The 27,575-nt window shown below is 47.1% G+C and overlaps 1 protein-coding gene across 3 annotated transcripts in view; it reads left to right on the top strand.

The window, feature by feature from the left end:
• Positions 1–27,575, top strand: part of LOC132897196 (cadherin-like protein 26) — a 229,213-nt gene that overhangs the window by 59,012 nt on the left and 142,626 nt on the right. For all 3 annotated transcript variants that reach the window (XR_009656266.1, XM_060938630.1, XM_060938631.1), the window contains exons 2-3: positions 834–893; positions 1,062–1,157. Coding sequence is in view for 2 of the 3 variants with exons in the window: in XM_060938630.1 (XP_060794613.1) it covers positions 834–893; positions 1,062–1,157 (156 nt within the window). In the remaining variant the exon portion in view is untranslated. The remainder of the gene's footprint in view (positions 1–833; positions 894–1,061; positions 1,158–27,575) is intronic.

Genomic DNA, 27,575 nt, shown 5'->3' with positions numbered 1-27,575 from the left:
ACATTAAGTTTAAAACAAGTCCTGACTTCAACCTTATTGAAAATATATGGACTGTGTTTATAAGTCGAGTCCATGCCAAGAAAAAAAAATAATAACAATAATCGCACTCTACCAATTCTACCATGAAGAGTCATGAAATATCCAACCAGAATTTTGCCAGAAGCTTGTTCATGGTAACCAAAAATGTTTGGTCAAGGTGAATCTTGCGAAGAGACATTTTACCCAAATACTAGGTGTGCTGTATGTATATTTTTGACCCTGTGTTGATTTCAGAAAACCGGAAATAAATTAAAACTTCTGCACCAAATTCTAGTGGCTTTTTTTTTTATTAAAGATGTATGTTGTACATTCTGCCACAGAAAAAAACAGTTTAAAGAAATTACTGAAAGCTCAAATATTGCCATGCCATTCATATCCAAGATGGCATTCATGTCACTGTATGTAAACTTCTGACCTCAAATATATGAGTGTTTACCTTTTCAAGATGGGTTTTGTCACATAAACACTTTCACCTTGGGGATTGTTTTTGAACTAAACTATTATATTTATTTTTGAAGTGTAATTTTTGAAGAGAGTACATTAAGACAAGAAGCTGGGGGCAAAACTACAAGAAGTTTGTAAATATAGACTACTTAAATTCTTGTGTGTTCTGTAAAACTGTGGAAAAAATGAATGGTACTGATTTTACATATGATCATTCTGTGCTATTTCCTTTTAGAAAATATACTTTTATCTGTTTTACATTTATTTTAAACCTTTATTGCATTAACAGGTTTAGTTTCATAAAAGATAACTTAGCTAATTTTTCTCTTCATTGTGTTGTGTGTTTTCAGCTATGGGCTGAGAGTTCACATGAACTGACAAGCCAAGAGGAGACCAATAACAAAAAAAGTGTATGTATTTATTAATATCTTAATCTCACAATGTGCTTCAACTCAAATGAAACTGATCACATGAAATTCCTCTTCTTCTTCTTCTTCTTCTTATTATTATTATTATTATTATTATTAATGTTACTTCGATTGTTACAAAACCCATTATGAAGTGACTTTCTTTCTAAGGAGCGTGTGCTCATTCGATCCAAGAGGAGATGGGTGCTGTCTACGATTGAACTGGAGGAGGAAGATCCTGGGCCTTTTCCTAGAAAAGTTACAAAGGTATCACTTTACACACATTGTACCTCATTTATCAACCTAAAGTACCAGTGAAAACTTTGGACACACCTATTCAATGCTTTCTGTCTTAAAGTAATGATGGATGTAATTTCTCTTTACTTAGTTGTTCAGTCCTTGACACAATATGGATCACTACAGTTGTGGAATAGGGCTATTTACTGTCCATCCATCCATTTTCTGCTGCTTATCTGGGTCTGGGTAGCAGGGGTAGCAGCCTAAAGCCTAGGTCACAACTGGACGTATGATTTTTTTGGCCGTGCGATTTTTGCCATTTCCCAAATCACTGCGTTTTTTTTTTGTTCATGGAGAAAGACGCACGTTGGCCGTAAGTTTGTCTTGCAACCTGAAAAAAACGTAAGTGCCCGTAGAGTTTGTTTGACATGACAAAGAACCTCTGCGGCCGGTCTGTGGCCAGTCTATGGCTCAAAAATCAGCACGTCACACGCACACCCTCCGTGTGTTTCTTGTGTTTTTTGCACGTAGACCAGCCGTAGGAGCATGTATGGCCGGTTTTGACCTAGGCTTAAGCAGAGCAGCCCAGACTTCCCTGGGTCTACCGCAGGGTCTCCTCCTGGTGGGGCATGCCCAGAGAACCTCTCCTGGGAGGCATCCAGGGGGCATCCTAACAAGGTGCCCGAACCACCTCAACTGATTCCTTTTGATGTGGAGGAGCAGAGGTTCTACTCTGAGTCTCTCCTGTATGATCAAGCTTCTCACCCTGTCTCTAAGGGAGAGCACAGCCACCCTGCAAAGAAAAATCATTTCTACCACTTGTATCTGCGATCTCATTCTTTTGGTCACTACCCACAGCTCGTGACCATAGGTGAGGGTGGGAACATAGATGGACCAGTAAATTGAGAGCTTTGCCTTTTGGCTCAGCTCTCTCTTCATCACAACAGACTGGTTTAGCATCCACATCACTGCTGATGCTGCCCTGATCCGTCTGTCCAACTCCCCCTACCCTCACTCGTGAACAAGACCCAAAGATACTTAAACTCCTCCACTTGAGGTAGCCACTCCCCCCTGATCCGAAGTAGGCACTCCAGCCATTTCCGGCTGAGCACCATGGCCATGGACCTCATCCAGGCTGCTTCACACTTGGCTGCAAACTGTCCCAGCACATGCTGTAGATTACAGATTGATGAAGCCAACAGGACCACATCATCCACAAAAAGCAGAGATGTGATCCTGATGCCACCAAACCGGACACCCTCCACCCCTTGGCTGCACCTATACATTCTATCCATAAAAGTTATGAACAGAACTGGTGACAAAGGGCAGCCCTGGCAGAGTCACACATGCACCGGGAACAAGTCTGACTTACTGCCACCAATGCAAACCAAACTCCTGCTCTGGTCATACAGGGTCTGGATGGCCTGTGGCAGTGGGCCCTGAACCCCATACTCCTGAAGCACCCATACTCCTGAAGCACCCCTTACAGGGCACCCCGAGGGACACAGTCATAAGCCTTCTCCAGGTCCACAAAACACATGTAGACCAGTTGGGCAAACTCCCATACACCCTCCAGTACCCTTGCAAGGGTAAAGAGCTGGTCCAATGTTCCACAACCAGGATGAAAACTGCATTGTTCCTCTTGTGTGGGACGCTATGTGAGATGGCTGCCTCTCCAGTAGCTCTGTACTTTTTAGCTCTTTTAACCTCTTTTTTCCACCTTTTTACTTTCTGCTCTTCTTACAAAGACATAGTGTGTTTTTCTTCATATCCCATGGATATTTTTAACTTTAACATGCAACCAGGAGCCAGTTTTCTCTCTTATTTGAGAGAGGAGCTGCTGGCCCTAAAAACAATGGGACAAGCCTGGATATGACACCCCATCCCAGCGGAGCTGAGGAGGAAACCCAGGGGTTGCAAAGCCGGGGCTAAGCTAAAGGCTGGGCTAGCAGACAAGTGGCGGTGCTACAAACCATCCATTCCCTCTGTTATTATTGGGAATGTGAACTCGCTGCCGAATAAGGTCAACGAGCTATCCACACTGAACAACCAGCGGATTTACCAGGAGAGCAGCTTATTTATTTTTACAGAAACATGGCTAACACACCTTGTATTGGATGCTAACATGGACCTGTGGGGATTCACTACTGTGAGAGCCGACAGAGACACTAAAGCATGCAGGAAAGGCAAAGATGGGGGACTCATCATTTATGTGAACAACCACTGGTGTAACCCGGGACATATCTCCATAAAGACAGTCTTATGCTGCTCGGATATGGAACTGCTAGCCATTAGCCTGCGGCCATATTATCTGCCAAAGGAGTTCAGTCATGTGATCACCATCTGTATTTACATCCCTCCGAGGGACGATGCAGCCGCTGCATGTGAGAGGATTTACTCTGTCACAGCAAGGCTGCAGACACAGCACCATGAGGCATTTATCATCATTTCTGGGGACTTTAATCACGCTACTTTGGACTCTACTTTGGCTGCTTTTTACCAGGCTGTGGACTGTCCAACAAGGAACAACAGGACAATTGACTTGCTGTATGCTAATGTGAGGGATGCATACAGTCTCACACCCCTCCCCCCATGAGGGAAGTCTGACCACAACCTGGTTCATCTACAGCCAAAGTACACCCCCCTAGTCCAAAGGCAGCCTGCAACAACTAGCTCCATCAGGAGGTGGTCCCCTGAAATGGAAGATGCCCTCAGAGACTGCTATGACACCACAGACTGGGATGTGCTGCTTAGCCCACATTGTGAGGACATAGAGGGGCTGACACACCGTCTGACAGATTACCTCAACTTCTGTGCAGATGTGGTTTCCCCCACTAAGACTGTACTGTGTTACCCTAATAACAAGCCATGGGTAACACAGGAAGTCAAAGCTGACCTCAACAGGAAGAAGGCCACCTTCAGGAACAGGGACAGGGAGGCAATGAAAGCAGCACAGCAGGAGGTGAAACACTGTGTGAGGGAAGCTAAGGACAGCTACAGAAGAAAGGTGGAGCAGAAGCTGAAGGAGAAGAGCATGCTGGAGGTCTGGGAAGGTGTGAAAACCATCACAGGCCACAACACAAAGACCAGAGTCATTGAGGGGACAGTGGAGAGGGTGAACAAGTTGAATGACTTTTTCAACAGTTCAACCAGCCCACGTCCCCCTACCCTCCCCCTCACTGCAGCCATCTCTCCTTCTTCCCTCAACACACCTCCCCCCAGTCATTGCAGCACTCCCTCCTCCCCCTCCTCCCCCAGCTCAACACAGACTCCTCCATGCATTACTGCAGACCAGGTCAGAGGTCAACTGAGGAAGCTTCACCCCAGGAAAGCAGCAGGCCCGGACAAGGTGTGCCCCCGACTACTGAAGACCTGTGCTGCTGAACTGGGTGAACCACTCCAATGCATCTTCAACCTCAGCCTGCAGCTGGGGAGAGTGCCCACCCTCTGGAAGACATCATGCATCATTCCAGTTCCCAAGAAGAACCGGCCCAGCGAGCTGAATGACTTCCGACCAGTGGCACTCACTTCACATCTGATGAAAATGTTGGAGCAGCTCTTCCTCAGCCTCCTCAGACCCCAGGTGCAACATGCCCAGGACTGTCTGCAGTTTGCGTACTGGGCAGGTGTTGTTGTGGAAGACGCCATCCTCTACCTGCTACACCGAGCCCACTCACATCTGGATAAGGGAAATGACACAGTGAGGATCCTCTTCTTGGACGTCTCGAGTGCCTTCAGCACCATCTAGCCCCTTTTGCTTCAGGACAAACTGAACAGGATGTGCGTGGACCCCTGCCTGGTCATCTGGACCTCCAGCTACCTCACCGACAGGCCGCAGTACGTCAGGCTGAAGGACATCACATCTGACACTGTGATTAGCAGCACTGGAGCACCCCAGGGCACGGTGCTGGCCCCTCTTCTCTTCACCCTGTACACCGTGGACTTCTGCTACAACTTGGAGCTGTGTCACATTCAGAAGTTCGCCGATGACATAGCCATCTTTGGGTGTATCAGGGACGACAGAGAGGAGGAGTATAGGAGTCTGGTGAGGGACTTTGCCATTTGGTGCAACAGGAACCATCTGCAGCTCAACACCTCGAAGACCAAGGTCATTGACTTTGGGAGGTCCAGACCAAGATCATGACCAGTTCTGATCGAGGGAGTCGAGGTGGAGGCTGTGGATTCCTACAAGTACCTCAGGCTGTGGCTGGACAGCAAGCTGGACTGGACTTGCAACACCAACCACTTGTACAGGAAGGGACAGAGCAGGCTATACTTCCTGAGGAGACTGCGGCCCTTTAACATCTGCAGGAAACTCCTGTGGATGTTCTATCAGTCCATGGTCACCAGTGTCCTGTTTAACACCATGGTGTGCTGGGGGGGCAGCACATCCAAGAAGGACACATACAGGCTGGACAAACTGATCAGGCGGGTCTGCTCTGTGGTCGGCATGAAGCTGGACTCTATGGTGATGGTGGCAAAGAAGAGGACTATGGACAAAATACTGAACATCATGGATGATGCCAGTCACCCTCTGCACACCATCATCAGCAACCAGAGGAGCCTGTTCAGTGACAGAATGCTCCTTCCCAAGTGCAGGACTAACAGACTTAAAAACTCCTTTGTCCCTCATGCCATCAGACTGTACAACTCCTCTCTGGGGGTGAGGAGGGGTAACAGGAGGACAGAGGACAGGAAGGAGCAGTAGCCTAGCCTGATAATAAGCAATACTGGACAATGTGCAATATAATGTGCAATGCCTCTTCTGTTGGACTTTTTTCCCCTTCCTCTTCCCCATATCTTATTCTTTTTTATATTTGTATATGTAAATACCTAATTTAATTTATTTATCTACAAGTTTTTCTCTATTTCTCTTCTCTGTTTATCCTGTAATGATGCTACTGGAATTTTAATTTCCCTGAGGGAACCCGCCCAAGGGATCAATAAAGCTCAATCTAATCTAATCTAATCTAATCTAATCTAATCTAATCTAATCTAATCTAATCTAATCTAATCTAATCTAATCTAATCTAATCTAATCTAATCTAATCTAATCTAATCTAATCTAATCTAATCTAATCTGAATCCGAGCTTCAACTATCGACCAGATTCTCCTCTCCAGCACCCTAGCATAGGCTTTCCCAGGGAAGCTGAGAAGTGTGATCCCCCTATAGTTGGAACACACTCTCTGGTCCCCCTTTTTAAAAAGAGGGACCACCACCCCAGTCTGCCAATCCAGAAACACTGTCCCTGACCTCCATGCAATGTTGAAGAGGTGTGTCAGCCAAGACAGCCCAACAACATCCAGCACCTTCAGGAACTCAGGACAAATCTCATCCACCCCTTGAGCTGGGTCACTGAGGAGCTTTTTAACCACCTCAGCAACCTCAGCCCCTGTGATGGGTGAGTCCTCCCAAGCACCCTCAGACTCTGTATCCTCCTTGGACAACATGAAGGTGGGATTGAGAAGATCCTCGAAGTATTCCTTCCACCGCCAAACAACGTCCCCAGTTGAGATCAACAGCACTCCATCCCCACTGTAAACAGTAGGGACAGAGCACTGCTTCCCCTTCCTGAGCCACCAGATGGTTTGCCAGAACCTCTTTGAGGCTGACCAAAAGTCGCTTTCCATGGTCTCGCTGAACTCCTCCCACACCCAAGTTTTTGCTTCAGCAACTGCTAGAGCCACATTCTGCTTGGCATGTCAGTAGCTGTCAGCTGCCTCTGGAGACCCACAGGCTAACCAAGCCCAATAGGACTCCTTCTTCAGCTTGACGGCTCCCCTCACCGCAGGTGTCCACCACCTAGTTCGGGGATTACTACCACAACAGGCACCAACAACCTTGCAGCCACAGCTCTACACAGTCACCTCAGCAATGGAGATACAGAACATTGGTTGGTGTTGGAAATCAAGATGGCACCAGCATGTGAGGCGTTCTGTCAGCCGCTCCGAATGCTGTGTGTGTTTTTGCTGCTTGTAGCACTTGTTGTACATAATGTCGACTCTCTGCTGGTGTATGATCACCAAACGTTGCTGGATCTGAGAGTCTTTGCTAAGGATTTGGCCAACTTGGATCGTCATGGACAGCAGGCACTGCCACTTTTTCTGTTGGGCATCCCGGCATACCTCTGCCGCACGTCAGCGCCACTCCCTTGGTGAAAATGCCGCCGCCGCCGGGGTAAGCGTGGCGGTTGCCTGGTGAGGCTGAGGGACGGGTTGGTGTGTCATGACTGCGTTGGTTATGGAGCGATGCCTCGCCTTTGTGTCTCTCGACATTGGTTGGACCCTGTCGCTGTCTGCCTGGTACCGGTAACACCGGTAACCGGCTCAGATGATTTGTTCCTCCCCCGTGGTCCCTGCCCTCCTTGTCCACGCTAACGCGGAGTGGATCCGGGAAACCTGCGGCCTCTCTGCCGGGACCTACTGTCAGCTGCTCGTCCAGACCCTCCAGCTCCCGCCAGGTTTGGCCTGGTTAATGCAAGATCACTTGCGAACAAAACATTCATCCTGAAGGATTTCTTCACATCTCGTGATCTGGACTTTCTCTTTGTCACTGAGACTTGGCTGAGTGTTGGTGAGTCCAGTGCCTTCACAGAACTTTTACCTGCCGAGTGCCGCTATTTTAATTCTCCACAGATGTCTGGTCAAGGAGGAGGAATTGCAACTATTTTTAAAAGTGATTTTAAATGTAAACAGATATCTCTGTTATCGGCTTTTGCCAGCTTTGAATTAAGTTTGTTTGAGCTGGGAAGTTCTCACACTTGCCCCTTTTCCACCAAAGCAGTTCCAGGGCTGGTTCGGGGCCAGTGCTTAGTTTGGAACTGGATTTTCTGTTTCCACTGACAAAGAACTGGCTCTGGGGCCAGAAAACCCGGTTCCAGGCTAGCACCAACTCTCTGCTGGGCCAGAGGAAAGAACCGCTTATGTCAGCAGAGGGGCGGAGTTGTTAAGACCGACAACAATAACAAGACCGCGAAAGATCGCCATTTTTAAGCGACGAGAAGCAGCAGCTGTACAAACGCGAAGTCATCCATTATCTCATCTCATCTCATTATCTCTAGCCGCTTTATCCTTCTACAGGGTCGCAGGCAAGCTGGAGCCTATCCCAGCTGACTACGGGCGAAAGGCGGGGTACACCCTGGACAAGTCGCCAGGTCATCACAGGGCCGACACATAGACACAGACAACCATTCACACTCACATTCACACCTACGGTCAATTTAGAGTCACCAGTTAACCTAACCTGCATGTCTTTGGACTGTGGGGGAAACCGGAGCACCCGGAGGAAACCCACGCGGACACGGGGAGAACATGCAAACTCCACACAGAAAGGCCCTCACCGGCCCCGGGGCTCGAACCCAGGACCTTCTTGCTGTGAGGCGACAGTGCTAACCACTACACCACCGTGCCGCCCGTCATCCATTATTATTATTATTATTATTGTTGTTGTTGCTGCTGCTTCTTCTGCGTTGTTTTTGCTTCGATATTCGCGCCAAGGTTTATGCAAACGTAGCGATGTAACTGACGTAAACAGCGACGTAATGACGTATACAATGACGTAACTGACGTATACAGCGACGTAATGACGCGTCTTCTCTTCGCACCGTGAGCGATGGAAAAGCAAGCTGGTTCTCAGCTGGCTCACAAGTTGAACGAGTTGTGAACCAGCACCAGCACTGGCTCCGAACCAGCCCTGGAACTGATTTGGTGGAAAAGGGGTAACAGTGCTGTGTGCTGTGGTTTATCGGCCTCCCAAATACAACAGAGATTTTTTAACTGACTTTTCTGTGTTCTTGGCTGATATTATGCCGAAATATGATAGGGTCCTGATTGTCGGTGATTTTAATATGTGTGTGTTGTCCAGAAAACCCCCTTGCGAGGGATTTTTAAAATATAATTGACTCTTTTAATCTTGTACAGTCTGTACCGGGCCCGACACATGTACAGGGACACACACTTGATCTTGTATTATTATATCGTTTGCCTGTTTTTAACTTGGAGGTCAGTGAAGCGTTTTTCTCTGATCATATGCCTGTTGTTTTTGAAGCCACTGTGTGCTGTAACCCAGGTAAAACTCACGCTCCTGCTCGTAAGTGCCGGGTTATTAACCCTTCCACTGCGGCTCGCTTTTCATCCACCTTCAGTCAAAACTGTGTCACTCCTGATCCTGTGTGCAGTGATACAGAGGCTCTTAGCACACACTTTCTTGACACTTGTCAAATTGCTGTTGACTTTGCTGTCCCATTAAAGAGCAGGCAGCGTATAGTTAAATCTGAGCCTTGGTTGAATGAAAACAACTCGCACGGCCAGACAGGAGTGTCGGACAGCCGAGCGTAAATGGAAAAAGGATAAACTGGAAGTGTCTTTTCAAATGTTGAGGGATTGTTGGCGTTATCAGTCCTCTGTGAAAGAGGCGAAAAGAAAATATTTTTCTGATATTATTGTTTTAAACTGTCACAAACCTCATGTGCTGTTTATAGTGATTAACTCTGCTCTGAATGCACCACAGACTGTGGGAATTGAGCCCTCCCCTTCTGTGTGTGAAAGCTTTTTTTGCAATTCTTTACTGCTAAAGTCATCTTTACTAGAGCACTTATTTCACTTCCTGCTTATGACCCCTCAGTGTTTGTACCCTGTTCTGCTACTTTTGATTCATTTGAACCAGTTACCCTGCAGTTTGTGCAGGAGACTATGGGACATTTAAAGCCATCAGGCTCACCCAGTGACCCTGTTCCTCCTCAACTTTTTAAGGAGGTTTTCCTCACTGCGGGGCCATATTTACACAGCATCATTAACAGCAGTCTATCCTCAGGAGTGGTTCCTGTACATTTCAAACATGCAATTGTGCAGACAGCAGGTAAGATCATGGGAACTCCCGCTCCTCTGAATCTGCAGGAGCTTTTTGAGCAATCAGTAATTAGTCAGGCTAAAGGTATTTTATCTGACAGTTCCCATGTGCTTTATTCTGAATATATACTTTTACACTCAGGGAGGAGATATAGTGTCCCTTTATGTAAACATAACAGGTATAAACATTCATTCATCCCCCTTTCAGTTAAGTTTCTGAATGATCAGAGGTGAATGTATGTGGGCTAATAAATGGATGGTGTATGAATGCATAGATGGAAGACTAGAATGTGTTATCTTTCTTTGGCTATTTTGCACAGGTTATTTAGAACTATGGTTCTTTTGTACATGTATGGAAATGTATGAATGTAATTTATATTACAACCCCGATTCCAAAAAAGTTGGGACAAAGTACAAATTGTAAAAAAAAACGCAATGCAATAATTTACAAATCTCAAAAACTGATATTGTATTCACAATAGAACATAGACAACATATCAAATGTTGAAAGTGAGACATTTTGAAATTTCATGCCAAATATTGGCTCATTTGAAATTTCATGACAGCAACACATCTCAAAAAAGTTGGGATAGGGGCAATAAGAGGCTGGAAAAGTTAAAGGTACAAAAAAGGAACAGCTGGAGGACCAAATTGCAACTCATTAGGTCAATTGGCAATAGGTCATTAACATGACTGGGTATAAAAAGAGCATCTTGGAGTGGCAGCGGCTCTCAGAAGTAAAGATGGGAAGAGGATCACCAATCCCCCTAATTCTGTGCCGACAAATAGTAAAGCAATATCAGAAAAGAGTTCGACAGTGTACAATTGCAAAGAGTTTGAACATCTCATCATCTACAGTGCATAATATCATCAAAAGATTCAGAGAATCTGGAAGAATCTCTGTGCGTAAGGGTCAAGGCCGGAAAACCATACTGGGTGCCCGTGATCTTCGGGCCCTTAGACGGCACTGCATCATATACAGGCCTGCTTCTGTATTGGAAATCACAAAATGGGCTCAGGAATATTTCCAGAGAACATTATCTGTGAACACAATTCACCATGCCATCCGCCGTTGCCAGCTAAAACTCTATAGTTCAAAGAAGAAGCCGTATCTAAACATGACCCAGAAGCGCAGACGTCTTCTCTGGGCCAAGGCTCATTTAAAATGGACTGTGGAAAATTGGAAAACTGTTCTGTGGTCAGATGAATCAAAATTTGAAGTTCTTTATGGAAATCAGGGACACCGTGTCATTTGGACTAAAGAGGAGAAGGACAACCCAAGTTGTTATCAGCGCTCAGTTCAGAAGCCTGCATCTCTGATGGTATGGGGTTGCATTAGTGCATGTGGCATGGGCAGCTTACACATCTGGAAAGACACCATCAATGCTGAAAGGTATATCCAGGTTCTAGAGCAACATATGCTCCCATCCAGACGACGTCTCTTTCAGGGAAGACCTTGCATTTTCCAACATGACAATGCCAAACCACATACTGCATCAATTACAGCATCATAGCTGCATAGAAGAAGGGTCCGGGCACTAAACTGGCCAGCCTGCAGTCCAGATTTTTCACCCATAGAAAACATTTGGCGCATCATAAAACGGAAGATACGACAAAAAAGACCTAAGACAGTTGAACAACTAGAATCCTACATTAGACAAGAATGGGTTAACATTCCTATCCCTAAACTTGAGCAACTTGTCTCCTCAGTCCCCAGACGTTTACAGACTGTTGTAAAGAGAAAAGGGGATGTCTCACAGTGGGAAACATGGCCTTGTCCCAACTTTTTTGAGATGTGTTGTTGTCATGAAATTTAAAATCACCTAATTTTTCTCTTTAAATGATACATTTTCTCAATTTAAACATTTGATATGTCATCTATGTTCTATTCTGAATAAAATATGGAATTTTGAAACTTCCACATCATTGCATTCCATTTTTATTTACAATTTGTACTTTATCCCAACTTTTTTGGAATCGGGGTTGTATATGATTGTAGGAATGGTATTAATTTTTGTGAGATATCTAGGAATGTATAGATGTTATTGATTGGATGTATGGATAGGTATGTATGTATGGATATTATTTGAGTGGAGGTTAGGTAGGTATGTTTGTATGTATGTATGAATGTATTAATGGTACTGGTTTGAATTGGTTGTATGTATCAATGTTAGGATTTTTAATTTGCACAGTTCACCTGGAGCAAAAATGCTGGATTGCACATATGTTCTTTTCGTTAATTAGATGTGTGTTTGTGTCCCTTTCTTGATGCAGCAATGTTCCCTGACTCTAAGCTAAATTTCTCCCTAGGGAGACCAATAAAGTTACTTTACTTTTACTTTACACTGATTAAAAAACCCGGACTGGATCCTGCTGTTATGGCAAATTTTAGGCCAATTTCTAAACTGTCCTTCTTTTCAAAAATCTTAGAGAAGATTGTCTACTCTCAGCTCATGAACTTTTTAAATGAACAAAATGTTCTTGAAATTTTCTAATCTGGTTTAAAAACATTGCATAGCACAGAATCAGCACTTTTAAGGGTTTTTAATTACGTCTTTTTAGCTACTAACTCTGGTCACTGTGTAATCCTTGTGCTCCTAGACTTAACTGCTGCTTTTGACACAGTGGACCATGACATATTGATTGATCGTTTGGAGCAGTGGGTGGGCATCAGGGGCTCAGCATTGGAATGGTTCAAGTCTTACCTGTCTCACCAGACATTCTGTGTCAGCCTTGGTGACTCTGTGTCCTCCACTGCTCCTCTCTCATGTGGGGTCCCACAGGGTTCAGTGCTGGGCCATCTTCTATTTTCTTTGTATCTTCTTCCACTTGGTTCCATTCTCAGGAAGCATGGCATTCTTTTCCACTGTTATGCTCAGGCCCATTTCAAGCTATTTGGGGGCCCTAGGCAAAGGGGGATCTGGGGCCCATAATTATCCCCCCCTCAATGAAAGGCCTTATGGCCACTTACCCACTGAAGACTTAATAAATAAACATCACACATATTGTAATAATTCTTACCATTTTTACTTAATAAATGAACTCTTTACATTATTATAAATAATTATCAACCCCAATTAAACACAAGAATAGACAAAATACACACACACACACACACACACACACACACACACACACACACATATATATATAACTACCATTAACGTAAGCTAACTACCAAATTTGCTTGTCGGCCCGCTTGGTATTAATGAGTGTGTACATTCTCACTTACCAGTGTCTTGTTTTTTTTCTGTCTTCCTCTTCCCTTTTCTTCTTTCTCTTCTGGCTCCCTGAGGGGTAATTTCGCTTCATATTTGATTTTGTTTTTTTTTTTGCCGCAGAGCTCTGCAACCACTTGACTGGACGGAGATGGGCATTGAGGGGTTGACAACAGACTGTCATTGCACTTTTCGGCCAAAGCATGTAGGGAGGCGCTGTTGTGCATTAGGGGGCCCCCCTTGGAACTAGGGTATTTCAACAAGTGTCATTAGGCGCTGCGCTGCCACACTCAAAAAGTTGTCATTGCTATTGAATACATAACCAGTCGTTCGGCAGCGGGGGCCCTTCGAGGGCTGGGGCCCTAGGCAATTGCCAAGTCTGCCTACCTTGTTGCAATGGGTCTGGTTATGCTGATGACACTCAGATTTATGTGCCCCTAAAAAAGGCTGATTCATACTCCCTTAAGCCACTGTTAAATTGTTTAGAGGATGTCAAGGCTTGGATGTCTCTAAAATTTTTAAATTTTAATGAAAAAAAACTGAAGTGATAGTCTTTGGTGGCACCTCTGTGACCTCCTCAGTTGATCTGGGTTCCTTGGCACAATATGCCAAACCTATAGTTAATGATTTGGGGGTAAAAGTGGACGGGAACCTTAAGTTTGATAGCCAAATTAAAGCAGTGGTGAAAGGAAGCTATTTTCAGTTGCGGCAGTTGGCAAAAATAAAACCTTTTTTTTACCCAGACAGCACTTTAAAACAGTAATTGATGCCTTTGTGACCACTCGGCTAGATTACTGCAATGCACTTTATATGGGGGTCAGTGGGTCCTCCATTGCACATCTTCAACTAGTACAAAATGCAGCTGCACGTCTTTTAACTGGCACAAGGAAATTTGAACACATTTTACTAATTTTAGCTTTGCTCCACTGGCTACCCATCCATTTTAGAATTCATTTTAAAATTCTTTTATTTGTTTTTAAATCTTTAAATGGTCTTGCTCCATCGTACCTCTCTGAGCTGCTATACCCCTATACACCCAGCCGAGCTCTCAGGTCAGCTGATCAGCTGCTCCTGAGAGTTCCCAAGACTAGGCTGAAGCTCAGAGGGGACTGGGCTTTTTCAGTTGCAGCTCCAAAATTATGGAATGCATTGCCGCTGCACATTAGACAGGCCTCCTCGCTGTCTAATTTTAAAACTCTTCTTAAAACGCACCACTTTTCTTTGGCTTTTAACACCATGTAGGTTGTTGATTTTATGTACACAGATATTTTATTTGGAGTGGACAGCTTATTTAATTATTGATTTTTATTTTATGTTCTATGGTGTTATTTTATTGTATAGTTTTATTGTGTTTATTTATTGTACAGCACTTTGGAAACCTTTGTGTTTATTTAAACTGTGCTTTATAAATAAAATTGGATTGGATTGGATTGGATGGTTCACTCTGACTCAATGTCCCCATCCCCCCTGGTATGCAGTTGAAGCTCTGCCTGAGGTGGCAGTTGAAGATCTGATGGACAGGAACCTCTGCCAGACTTTCTCAGCATACCCTCACTACACGTTTGGGCCTACCAGGTCATGTCCAGCCTCCTCCCCTGCCATTTGATCCAGCTCACCACCAAATGGTGATCAGTTGACAGCTCTGCTCCTCTCTTCACCCAAGTGTCCAAGACACATGGTTGCTGATCAGATGAAATGACTACAAAGTCAATCATTGATCTACAGCCTAGGGTGTCCTCATGCCACGTGCACTTATGGACACCCTTATGCTCAAACATGGTGTTCATTATGGCCAAACCATGCATGGCACAGAAGTCCAACAACAGAACACCGCTCGGGTTCAGATCGGGCAGGCCATTCCTCCCAATCACACCCCTCCAGGTCTCACCGTCATTGCCCACGTGAGTGTTAAAGTCCCCCAGTAAAACAATAGAGTCCTCTCGTGGTGCACTGTCTAGTATCCCACTCAAGGACTCAAAGAAGGCCAGGTACTCTGAACTACCATTTGGCACATAAGCACAAAGGACAGTCAGAGACCATTCCCCAACCCAAAGACACAAGGAAATGACCCACTTGTTTACTGGGGAGAACTTTGATGTTAGTGTGTTGAACTGGGGAGCTACCAATAGCCCCACCCATGCCTGGCACTGCTTACCCTTGGCAAGTCCACCATGGAAGACAGTCCAACCCCTCCCCAGGAAATTGATTCCAGAGCTCAAGCTATGCATTGAGGTGAGCCCAACTATATTTAGTCAGTACCTCTCAACCTCATGCACAAGCTCAGGCTCCTTCCCCACCAGAGAGGTGACATTCTATGTCCCAAAAGCCAGTTTTGTTAGTTGGGGATCAGTATGCCAGGGCCTCCGCCTTTGGCTGCCACCCAATCAACAGTGCACTGGACCCTTACAGCACCTCCTGTGGGTGGTGGGTCCACAAGAGAGTGGTTCCATGTTGCTCATTCGGGCTAGGCCCAACCGGGCCCCACGGACATAGGCCCAGCCACTAGGCACTCGCTGACAAGCCCATTCCTCAGGCCTGGTCCAGCAAGGGCACTTGGATCCTTGCTGTTTCTCTCATAAGGGTCTTCAGAACCACTCTTTGTCTGACGTCTCATTTAGGAGCTGTTTGCCTTGGAAGACCCTACCAACAGCAAATACCCCTGACAACATAGCTCCTAGAATCACTGAGGCACTCAAACCTCTCCACCACATTAAGGTGGTGATTCAAGGAGGGGAGGCTATTTACTGTATTTTTATTATTTATTCTTTACTGTTTGATCTCTGTTTGCTCAGATGGTAGTTCCTTGTCTAAAACACTTGTGATCATCTTGCACCAGATCACAAGTGTTTTAGATAAGGAACTACCACATGAGCAAGCCGGCTTCCAAAAAGGGAGAGGCACATGGGATCAGATAAATAACATATCTCATCTCATCTCATCTCATCTCATCTCATCTCATCTCATCTCATCTCATCTCATCTCATCTCATCTCATCTCATCTCATCTCATCTCATCTCATCTCATCTCATCTCATCATCTCTAGCCGCTTTAACCTGTTCTACAGGGTCGCAGGCAAGCTGAAGCCTAGCCTACAGGTGAAAGGTGGGGTACACCCTAGACAAGTCGCCAGGTCATCACAGGGCTGACACATAGACACAGACAACCATTCACACCTGCGGTCAATTTAGAGTCACCAGTTAGCCTAACCTGCATGTCTTTGGGGGAAACTGGAGCACCCGGAGGACACCCATGCGGACACAGGGAGAACATGCAAACTCCACACAGAAAGGCCCTCGTCAGCCACGGGGCTCGAACCCGGACCTTCTTGCTGTGAGGAGACAGCGCTAACCACTACACCACCATGCCGCCAGATAAATAACATCAGACTGATAATTGAGAAATGCTGCAAGTACCAACATAATCCTACCTTTGTTTTATTGATTACTCCAAAGCGTTCAGTTGTGTCAACCACAATCAACTTTGGGCATTCCTAAAATAAATGGGCATGAGTGATCACATCATTCATTTAATCTTGTCAATCTATGTAAATCAATCAGCAGCAGTTAGAACTGACTTTGGAGACACAGACTGGTTCCCAATAGGCAAAGGTGTGTGACAGGGTTGTATTTTGTCACCTATTTCTCTTCAATATATAAGTGGAGTATATCATGAGAAAGGCCCTTGATGGCTACAAACCTGATTTCAGTATTGGTGGAAGAAGCTTGTGCAACATCTGCTATGTGGATGATACCACTCTCTTTGCTCACTATAAAGAGAAGCTAGAAGAACTAATTGGTCAAGTGAAGGATGCTAGTGCTGACCTTGGTCTATAAATGTGGCCAAAACAAAGGCAATGATAATAGGAAATGTTGAAGATCATACAATTTCAGTTGACAGTACCAACACTGAAACACTCGATAGCTTCAATTTTCTTGGCTCTCTCATTGTAAATGATCATGGTATTCTGAAGGAAGTGAAGAGGAGAATTGCCATGGCAAAATCTGCAGTGACAAACATGACTGAGATATGGAAAAATAAATCTGTCACAAAAGCCACTAAAATCAGGCTTATGGAAACATTAATATTCCCTGTGATGACTTATGGATGAGAATCTTGGGGATTGAGTAGAGCAGCAAAAGACTGGATATCATTGTTTGAGTTATGGTGCTGGAGAAGACTCCTGCCTATTTCATGGTGTGATCGCAAAACAAATGAGTGGGTGTTAAATGAGATCAGTGTACAAAAGCAATCACTGTTAAACTGTATTTAGTTGCATAAACTGACATATTTTGGTCATCGTTACAGACGGCAGGGTGACAATCTCGTCTCGTCTCGTCTTCTTCCGCTTATCCAGGACCGGGTCGCGGAGGCAGCAGTCTAAGCATGGAAGCCCAAACTTCCCTTTCCCCAGACACCTCGGCCAGCTCCTCGGGAAGAACACCGAGGCGTTCCCAGGCCAGCCGAGAGACATAGTCCCTCCAGCGTGTCCTGGGTCTTCCCCGGGGCCTCCTCCCGGGGGCACATGCCTGGAACACCTCCCCAGGGAGGCGTCCAGGAGGCATCCGAAAAAGATGCCCGAGCCACCTCAGCTGGTTCCTCTCGATGTGGAGGAGCAGCGGCTCTACTCCGAGCTCCTCCCGAGTGACTGTGCTTCTCACCCTATCTCTAAGGGAGCGCCCAGCCACCCTGCGAAGGAAACTCATTTCAGCCGCTTGTATCCGCGATCTTGTTCTTTCTGTCATTACCCAAAGCTCATGACCATAGGTGAGAGTCGGAACGTAGATCGACCGGTAAATTGAGAGCTTCGCCTTTTGGCTCAGCTCCTTCTTCACCACGACGGACCGGTAAAGCGACCGCATCACTGCGGAGGCTGCACCGATCCGCCTGTCGATCTCACGCTCCATCCTTCCCTCACTCGTGAACAAGATCCCGAGATACTTAAACTCCTCCACTTGAGGCAGGACTTCTCCACCAACCTGGAGAGGGCAAGCCACCCTTTTCCGGTCGAGAACCATGGCCTCGGACTTGGAGGTGCTGATTCTCATCCCAGCCGCTTCACACTCGACTGCAAACCGCCCCAGTGCATGCTGAAGGTCCTGGTTTGAAGAAGCCAACAGGACAACATCATCCGCAAAAAGCAGAGATGAAATCCTGTGGTTCCCAAACAGGATTCCTTCCGGCCCCTGGCTGCGCCTAGAAATTCTGTCCATAAAAATTATGAACAGAACCGGTGACAAAGGGCAGCCCTGCCGGAGTCCAACATGCACTGGGAACAGGTCTGACTTACTGCCGGCAATGCGAACCAGACTCCTGCTCCGTTCGTACAGGGACCGGACAGCCCTTAGCAAAGAGCCCCGAACCCCATACTCCCGAAGCACCCCCCACAGAATACCACGGGGGACACGGTCGAATGCTTTCTCCAGATCCACAAAGCACATGTGGACTGGTCGGGCAAACTCCCATGAACCCTCGAGCACCCTATGAAGGGTATAGAGCTGGTCCAGTGTTCCGCGACCAGGACGAAAACCGCATTGTTCCTCCTGGATCCGAGGTTCGACTATTGGTCGAATTCTCCTCTCCAGTACCCTGGAGTAAACTTTCCCTGGGAGGCTGAGAAGTGTGATTCCCCTATAATTGGAGCACACTCTCCGGTCCCCTTTCTTAAAAAGAGGGACCACCACCCCAGTCTGCCACTCCAGAGGCACTGTCCCCGACCGCCACGCAATGTTGCAGAGGCGTGTCAACCAAGACAGCCCCACAACATCCAGAGACTTGAGATACTCAGGGCGGATCTCATCCATCCCCAGTGCCTTGCCACCGAGGAGCTTGCAAACCACCTCAGTGACTTCGGCTTGGGTAATGGACGAGTCCACCTCTGAGTCATCAGCCTCAGTCTCCTCAGTGGAAGACATGACGGTGGGATTGAGGAGATCCTCAAAGTATTCCTTCCACCGCCCGACAATGTCCCCAGTCGAGGTCAACAGCTCCCCACCCGCACTGTAAACAGTGTTGGCAGAGTACTGCTTCCCCCTCCTGAGGCGCCGGACGGTTTGCCAGAATTTCTTCGAGGCCGACCGATAGTCCTTCTCCATGGCCTCCCCGAACTCCTCCCAGTTCCGAGTTTTTGCCTCCGCAACTGCCCGAGCTGCAGCACGCCTGGCCTGCCGATACCCGTCAGCTGCCTCAGGAGTCCCGGAGGTCAACATGGCCCGATAGGACTCCTTCTTCAGCTTGACGGCATCCCTTACTTCCGGTGTCCACCACCGGGTTCGGGGATTGCTGCCACGACAGGCACCGGAGACCTTGCGGCCACAGCTCCGAACAGCTGCGTCCACAATGGAGGTAGAGAACATGGTCCACTCAGACTCAATGTCCCCCGCCTCCCTCGGAAGCTGGGAAAAGCTCTCCCGGAGGTGGGAGTTAAAGACCTCCCCAACAGAGTGCTCGGCCAGACGTTCCCAGCAGACCCTCACCATACGTTTGGGCCTGCCAGGTCTGTCCAGCTTCCTCCTCTGCCAGCGGATCCAACTCACCACCAGGTGGTGATCAGTTGACAACTCAGCCCCTCTCTTCACCCGAGTGTCCAAGACATAGGGTCGGAGATCAGATGACACGACTACAAAGTCGATCATCGACCTCCGACCTAAGGTGTCCTGGTGCCACGTGCACTTATGGACACCCCTATGCTCGAACATGGTGTTCGTTATGGACAAACTGTGACTAGCACAGAAGTCCAATAACAAAACACCACTCGGGTTCAGATCGGGGAGGCCGTTCCTCCCAACCACGCCCCTCCAGGTGTCACTGTCATTGCCCACGTGAGCATTGAAGTCCCCCAGTAGCACAATGGAGTCCCCAGTCTGAGCACCCCTCAGTACCTCTCCCAGGGACTCCAAGAAGGCCGGATACTCTATACTGCTATTTGGCCCGTAGGCACAAACAACAGCAAGAGCCCTCTCCCCAATCCGAAGGCGCAGAGAGGCGACCCTCTCGCTCACTGGGGTAAACTCCAACACATGGCGGCTGAGCTGGGGAGCTATAAGGAAGCCCACACCAGCCCGCCGCCGCTCACCATGGGCGACTCCAGAGAAGTGGAAAGTCCAGCCCCTCTCGAGGAGCTGGGTTCCAGAGCCCAAGCTGTGCGTGGAGGTGAGCCCGACTATCTCTAGCCGGTACCTCTCAACCTCCCGCACAAGCTCAGGCTCCTTCCCCCCCAGCGAAGTGACATTCCATGTCCCAACAGCCAGCCGCTGTGTCCGGGGATCAGGTCGTCGAGGCCCCTGCCTTCGACTGCCACCCAATCCACACTGCACCAAACCCCTACTGCTACCTCTGTGGGTGGTGACAATCTAGAAAAGATAATTTTTCAAGGAAAAGTGGCTGGTAAGAGGAAGCGCGGCAGGCAAAAGATCAGATTTGTCAATAACATCAAGGAGCTGACAGGCCTTCCAATCAATGAGGCCATGCAATTGGCTGAAGATAGGGAAAGATGGCGAGCTTTGTCATTAAGAGTCACTGTAAGATGGTGCCTGGCCCAAAGGTCAAGAGTTTGATTTCAAACACATTAAGAAGGCAAGAAATTCCACTAATTAACTTTTGATGGGACACCTCTTCATTGAAAAGCATTCTTCATGAAGCTGGTTAAGATAATGCCAATAGTGTGTAAAGCATCATCAAGGTAAATGGTGGCTACTTTGAAGAATCTAAAATATGAAACATGTACTGTACAATACTGTGCAAAAGTCTTAGGCACCTTATTTGTTTTAGCACAAACTTTGTAAAAAAAATATTTTATGACTTCTACATTATGGAACCAGTACAAAATCAATTTAGATTTCCAAACATTAGTTTTCCTCACAAAATTAAATGTTACAGAAAAATGTTTGTATGTCAGTAAAGAAAGCAGCATATTACATAAAAGACCACTTTTCAGACAAAAAAAATGATGAAGGCTGCTGGGTTTTGCTGCAAAAATAGCAAGGAAGTGTGGTAGTCAAAGTCCCCAGAACCGCAGTTGATTCTGTAAGATGCTCAGGAAAACTTACAGCTCCGTTCCTTATAAAATTGCACTAACCGTACCTGAGACTGCTATTTTTTTTAAGCAAAGGGTCATCACAACCAAACTTTCTTTTCATGCATTACTTACTGAACTTTTTTTAAATGTAGAAACATTTAATTTCATTATTTTTGAAGGTATCTTTGCTCTACAGTATTTCATTGCATGTGCCTAAGACTTTTACACAGTGTGTCTATCTGTGTGTGTGAAAGAAAGAAGAAAGCATAACTTTATTCATCATACACTTGTGAACTTTCCTCTCTGCATTTAACCCATCTGAAGCAGTGAACACACACGCCCAGAGCAGTGGGCAGCCATGCTTAAAGCGCCCGGGGAGTTAGGTGCCTTGCTGAAGGGCACCTCAGCCTGAGGCCATCCCATATTATCCTAACCGCATGTTTTTGGGGGAAACCGGAGCACCCAGAGGAAACCCACACAGACATGGGGAGAACATGCAAACTCCACACAGGAAGGCCCTTGCCGGCCGCTGGGTTCGAACCCCAGAACCTTCTTGCTGTGAGACAACTGTGCTAACCACTACACCACCATGCCAGTACACAATATTTCATTGCATGTGCCTAAGACTTTTACACAGTCTATCTATCTATCTATCTATCTATCTATCTATCTATCTATCTATCTATCTATCTATCTATCTATCTATCTATCTATCTATCTGTCTGTGTGTACACATACACACACATTTTGTTTAATTGTATAATTCCATATATGTCCCAGATGTAATTTCATAGGTTTGATGTCTTCAGCATTATTCTACATTGTTGAAAATAGTAAAAATATAGAAAAACCTATGAATGAGCTAGTGGAGCTCCTAGTGGAGCTGCTGTTGCGCTACCCTAATATGCGTGTTGTGTCCTATAACCGTCGGGGGCTGCGTCTTGGTAGGAGGGCAGGTGACAAAGCATGACGGAGTGTAGTGGATAATCTGCTGCAAACGTGACATTTTATGTCTGCAGGAAACATTTCTATCCAAACAGGATCTGGGAAAATTGAACTCTCTTAATGACAGTTTCCATGGTGCTGGGGAATCCACAACGGACCTTGCTATGGGAATAGTGAGAGAATGGATAGCAGGGGGTGTGGCCATCTTGTGGCATAAAAAACTGGATACCGTGATTAATGTTATAAGGACTCAAGTTGATTGGTGTATTGCTGTACAATTGAAGCTTAAAAACAAAGAGCTCATTATCCTCAATGTATACACACCATATGAGTGTCCACAGAATGAAGATATTTATATGGATAGGCTTGGGTTTTTAAATTCCTTTATTCATGAGCACCAGTTTACAAGTGTTTGTGTAGTTGCTGATATGAATGCAGACCTGTCAGATGGTCAATCTCTGTTTGCCAAACATATGCTGCAATTTTGTGATGATAATAATCTCATAATATCTAGTCATCTGTTTTTACCTGAAGATAGCTATTCTTATATAAGTGAGGCTTGGCATACAACATCATGGCTTGATCACTGTATCAGCACTGCTGATGCTCATGCAGCTTTAAAATCTATGGAAATCTTATACAGCACAACCATGGCTGATCATGTGCCTCTTTGCCATGACATTTGAGGTAGAAAGCCTTCCTGAGTTGACTCTTGAACTGAATGGTAACAACTGGGCCAATCTGGAGTGGTCAAAACTCTCAAATGAAGACCTTTTATCTTATTATGAGAAAACTGATGTAGCTTTAAGTAACATTTCTATACCCCGAGATGCTATTTTGTGTCCTGATGTGGGCTGTAAGGATATCTCTCATGGTAAAGCCCTTTGTGGCATGTATGAGTGTACTGTGGAAGCTGTGTATGAGGCCAGTAAACCATTCTGTAGACACACTGGAAAATCTAATAACATCAAGCCAGGATGGAATAGATATGTGGCAGCCTACCATGCAGAAGCTAAGGAGGCTTTTATGGCATGGGTCCAGGGAGGCAGACCCAGAAATGGGCCTGTGCTAGAGTATAAAAAGCTTACTAATGCTAGGTACAAATATGCTATCCGTTACATTGATAAGCATGAGCAGGTCATGAGAGCAGATGCTATAGCCAACAAACTTGTATGTAACAATGTTACTGGCTTCTGGAAGGAGGTGAGAGCTCTGAACAGGACAAACACATCACTTCCTGGTGTCATAGAGGGTGACAACATAGCTGAGCTGTGGAGGCAACACTACTCTACCTTATTTAAGTGTGTAAAGAGTGACCCCTGTGAAATGAATAATATCACTGACAGGGATACACTAATTACTTTCAGTGAAGTACACCATGCATTAAAACAGTTGGCTGACAATAAAGCCAGTGGGTCTGACCACATCTCAGCGGAACACCTCAAGTTTGCAAGCCCCAGGGCTGCAGCACTGCTTGCCATTTGTTTTACTGGCTTCATGACTCATGGACTGCTGCAAGTTGTCTGTTACTTTAGTGCCTGTCATCAAGGATAATGCAGGCAAGGTTGGTAGTGTGGATAACTATAGGCCAATAGCATTAGCCAGCGTAGTGTCAAAAATCTTGGAGAAGATTTTACTAGATTGCCTTAGTCAGTATTTGGGTACCACTCATAATCAGTGTAGGTTGAATTGGTATTAATTAAATTATAAATTATGTAATAATTGATAATTAAATTAATCAATTTATAAATAAAGATCAGTCTCATAAAATCTTGCAAGTCGGTGACGTACTGGTGTGCGGTGTACGCAGTGGCAACGCTTAGGTCCTCTGGTCGGTAGAGGAGGTGTAAGGGAAGAACCATTTCACGGCCAGTCATCATTTCGAACGGGGTGACTCCGGTGGTGCGGTGAGGAGTGGACCGAATGGCCATCAGCACCAGAGGGAGTTTGATGTCCCAATCTTTGCCATGGTGACTCACATACTTGCGAAGCATGCTCACGATGGTTTGGTTGGCGCGTTCGACCTGACCAGAAGACTGAGGATGATACGCGATGTGGAATTTTGCCTCGACTCCAAGCATCTCCCACAACACTCTCATGACCTCTGCGGTGAAATGAGTACCTCGGTCGGAATCAATGGATAGGGGCAAGCCCCAACGGCTGAACACATGGTTCATAAGAAGGAGAGCGGTGGTCTCTGCGGTTTCGTTTGGGGCGGGCAAGCATTCCACCCACTTCGTGAACGCGCAAGTGACGGTCAGGAGGTACTTATTACCTCGAGCCGATTTCGGCACCGGTCCGACCCAGTCTATCTGGAGATTAGACCAGGGGAATGAGATGCCTTTGCTTTGCAGTGGGGCGCGGTTCAACGGTTGGGCTGGTCGGAATTGGCAGCAAATCAAGCACCCTTTGACATACTCGGTAACGTCCTGAATCATGAAGGGCCAATAGACAATCTGTTGGAGTGTCTGGTAGGTCGCCTGAGCGTTCCTATGGCCCCCGCACGGGCTGTCGTGAGCGTACTGCAACATGACCCCCCTATGATCTGTGGGCACGACCCACCGGGGAGGTCCCTGGTTGCGTGGTGTGTACACCAGGAGTCCTTTCTCGAGTTTTAAGCCGTTTTTGAGATTGTGAAGGTGATTTAAGTCTCGGGACTGTTGCAACTCTTGTGGGGAAATTGGGGACGCCATGGGGTCCGCAAGGAACTTACGGATTTGGTGGATCACGGGATCCCTTTCCTGCATAGACACCAGGTCGGCATCCTGGGGCAGTCGGCCGAGTTGCACTGTTCCTGCTTGGGGTACTGCGTCAGTTTGACCTGCTCTAGCCTGTTGGCGAGTAATCGCGGTTACGTTATGGCGTGGCGTCTCGGGAAGCCATGACGGCTGGAATTCCCAAAGGGGGCCGTCTACGGCTCCCGCTTTGGCGAGGCCATCTGCCTCATCGTTACCGACTTTGTCAGGTCCTGGGACTTGAGAATGTCCCTTCACCTTCTTCCAATAGACGCACATTCCCTGTTCGGTTACGAGTCGATCGCATGCTAGGAAGAGTTCGGAGTGTTTCACTTCCTTGCCCCTTGCGTTTTTCATGTCCTGCACCTTCCACGAGGGAAAGTGTGAGACGAAGCTATGCCTGGCATAATTTGAATCAGAGCAGAAGACTAACCGCTTGATGTTCTCATGGGCAGCTTGTTGCAGGACGATGAGCACGGCTGCTACCTCCGCATATTGGCTAGTCTTAGCCCCGAGTCGATGTTGGTATTTCCCTTGTATAGGGCCGTTCGCCCATACGATACCGACACCGGCTTGCACTTTGCGTTCATGATGGAATGAGCATCCATCTATGTAAGCGGTGGGGAGGTCTTTGCAGACGTTCTCGTCATAGTAGTGGTGGTCGGAGGGGAGAGCAGGTACGGTTGTTAGTTCGGTTTGATCTGGACTATTCTCGCAGTCGCAATGCTGGCATTCCGCCAGGCCTCGGCCAAGCGCCATCTTGTGGTTCTGGGCGTACTTCATGTTGTAGCCCTGGACGTTGTAGCCCTGTAGTGCCATCATCCAAGCTGCGATGCGACTATTCGAAACTCTTCCCTCTCTCAGCCTCTGGCTGTTCAAGAACGAGACCGGTTGATGATTGGTCTCTATCACCACCTTCTGGCCACCAATGTAACTGCGAAAGTGTTCAACGGCCCAGACCGTGGCCAGCAGGGCTTTTTCGCAGTCTGAAAATTTCAACTCCACAGCACTGAGGGGCCGACTGGCGTATGCTACGACACGGCGATCTTTGTCATGCTGCTGTGACAGTGCAGCGCTCAGGCAGTGGGTGGAGAAACTAGCCTCCAAGAAGAACGGTTTGTCTTTGTTGGGATACGCGAGGCAGGGAGCGGAGCAGAGCTTCTGCTTCATGCTCTTGAACGCGAGTTCTTGAGGCTCACTCCACTGGAAGGGTTTATCCTTTCGGAGGAGCTCGGTGAGCGGTCGTGCTATCTCCGCGTAGTCCTCGATGAACTGTCGGGAGTAGTTGCAGACCCCTAAGAAGCTCCTGAGTTCGGGTACGTTGGATGGGGCTTTGATGTCTTGGATAGCCCGCACCCTCCCTGACTGGGGTTCAATGCCATCTGGCCCGACGCACAGTCCAACGTATTCGACTTTGGTGCGACACCACTGCCCTTTGGTGACAGAGAGCTTCGCTCCTGCTCTGGACAGCTGAGACAGAACATGGCGTATCTCTTCGAGGTGTGCATCAAAAGTCTGTGACCTAATGAGGATGTCATCGACATAGATCAAGTTGCCACGAGCTGCGGCATCGCTCATTGCCTTATGCAAGAAGATGTTGAATTCAGCGGGGGAGTTTGCGTAGCCGAACGGACATCGGTTGAAAGTTAGCTGGCGGTTCCCAAAGGAAAAGGCCAGCTTGTGTTGGTCAGCTGGATCCACGCGCATGATCCAGAATCCACTCGCCACGTCGGCGGTAGAGAAGAACTTTGCACCCTTCACCTTGGCAAGTTCTTGATCCAGATGGATCATGGGCCATCTTGACAAGGGCACTTGCTTGTTCAGCTGCCTATAGTCAATGGTGAGACGCCACTTGCCGTTCGGTTTCAGCACCGGCCACAAGGGGGAGTTGTAAGTCGAGTTACACTCGCGAATGATCTGCTTTTCCAGCAGAGTGTCCAGTGTTTCTTGTATTGAGTCGTATGCGGCTAATGGGATTTTGTATTGCCGCACGAACGTCGGTGGAGCATTCGGATCTGTTGGGATTCGGACGGTGTGGATGTCCGTGACTCCGCAGTCATTAGAATCTCGCGCCCAGATCGCCTTGAAGTTGTAGAACAGTTCACGGAGCTGTCGTCTCTGGGCGTCCGTGGTCAGGCTGTCAGCTTTCACCAGCTGTTGTTGAACTTCTCGTTCGAAGCCTGGGTACGGTTCACCTAGAGCTGAATCGACGACCTCAGTTGCAGGGGTGTCGTTGCTCGATTGCGTGGCAAGAGCGTACACCAGCATGTGTTTCGGGGTGTCAGTTTTGGTCATGACTATGCGCTCATCGCGAAGCATGTCGTGAGGTTCGACGCGGATCATGTGGAAAGGAAGAGTGATCCAGGGCAGTTCCACTGGATCGGAATGAGTGTCCGGCGTTGGCAACTCACCGATGACTGGAATGGTGAGTTCAAAGTCATGGAATGCCTGGTCTATCAGAAGGCCTAAAGGCCGACGGGCGGGGATCGTGATGGCGTCCCGCGTGGAGTTTTGAACCAGGAGGTAAGCCGAACGATGACTCACTTCAAGCAGCGGAGTCCCACACACGGCTAAATCAAGCTCCATGAAGAATCTGAGAGGCTGGAAGAACGCCTGGGAGCTACGAAACTGTTGGTCTTTCATGATGACCAGCTTAAGAGGGGAACCAGCAGTCCTAGCGGGAATGAC

This window comes from Neoarius graeffei, chromosome 13 (assembly GCF_027579695.1).
Source record: "Neoarius graeffei isolate fNeoGra1 chromosome 13, fNeoGra1.pri, whole genome shotgun sequence".
NCBI classification, from domain to species: Eukaryota; Metazoa; Chordata; class Actinopteri; order Siluriformes; family Ariidae; genus Neoarius; species Neoarius graeffei.
The sequence above is the reverse complement of the archived record's forward strand: the minus strand, read 5'-3'. Positions and strand labels throughout refer to the sequence as shown.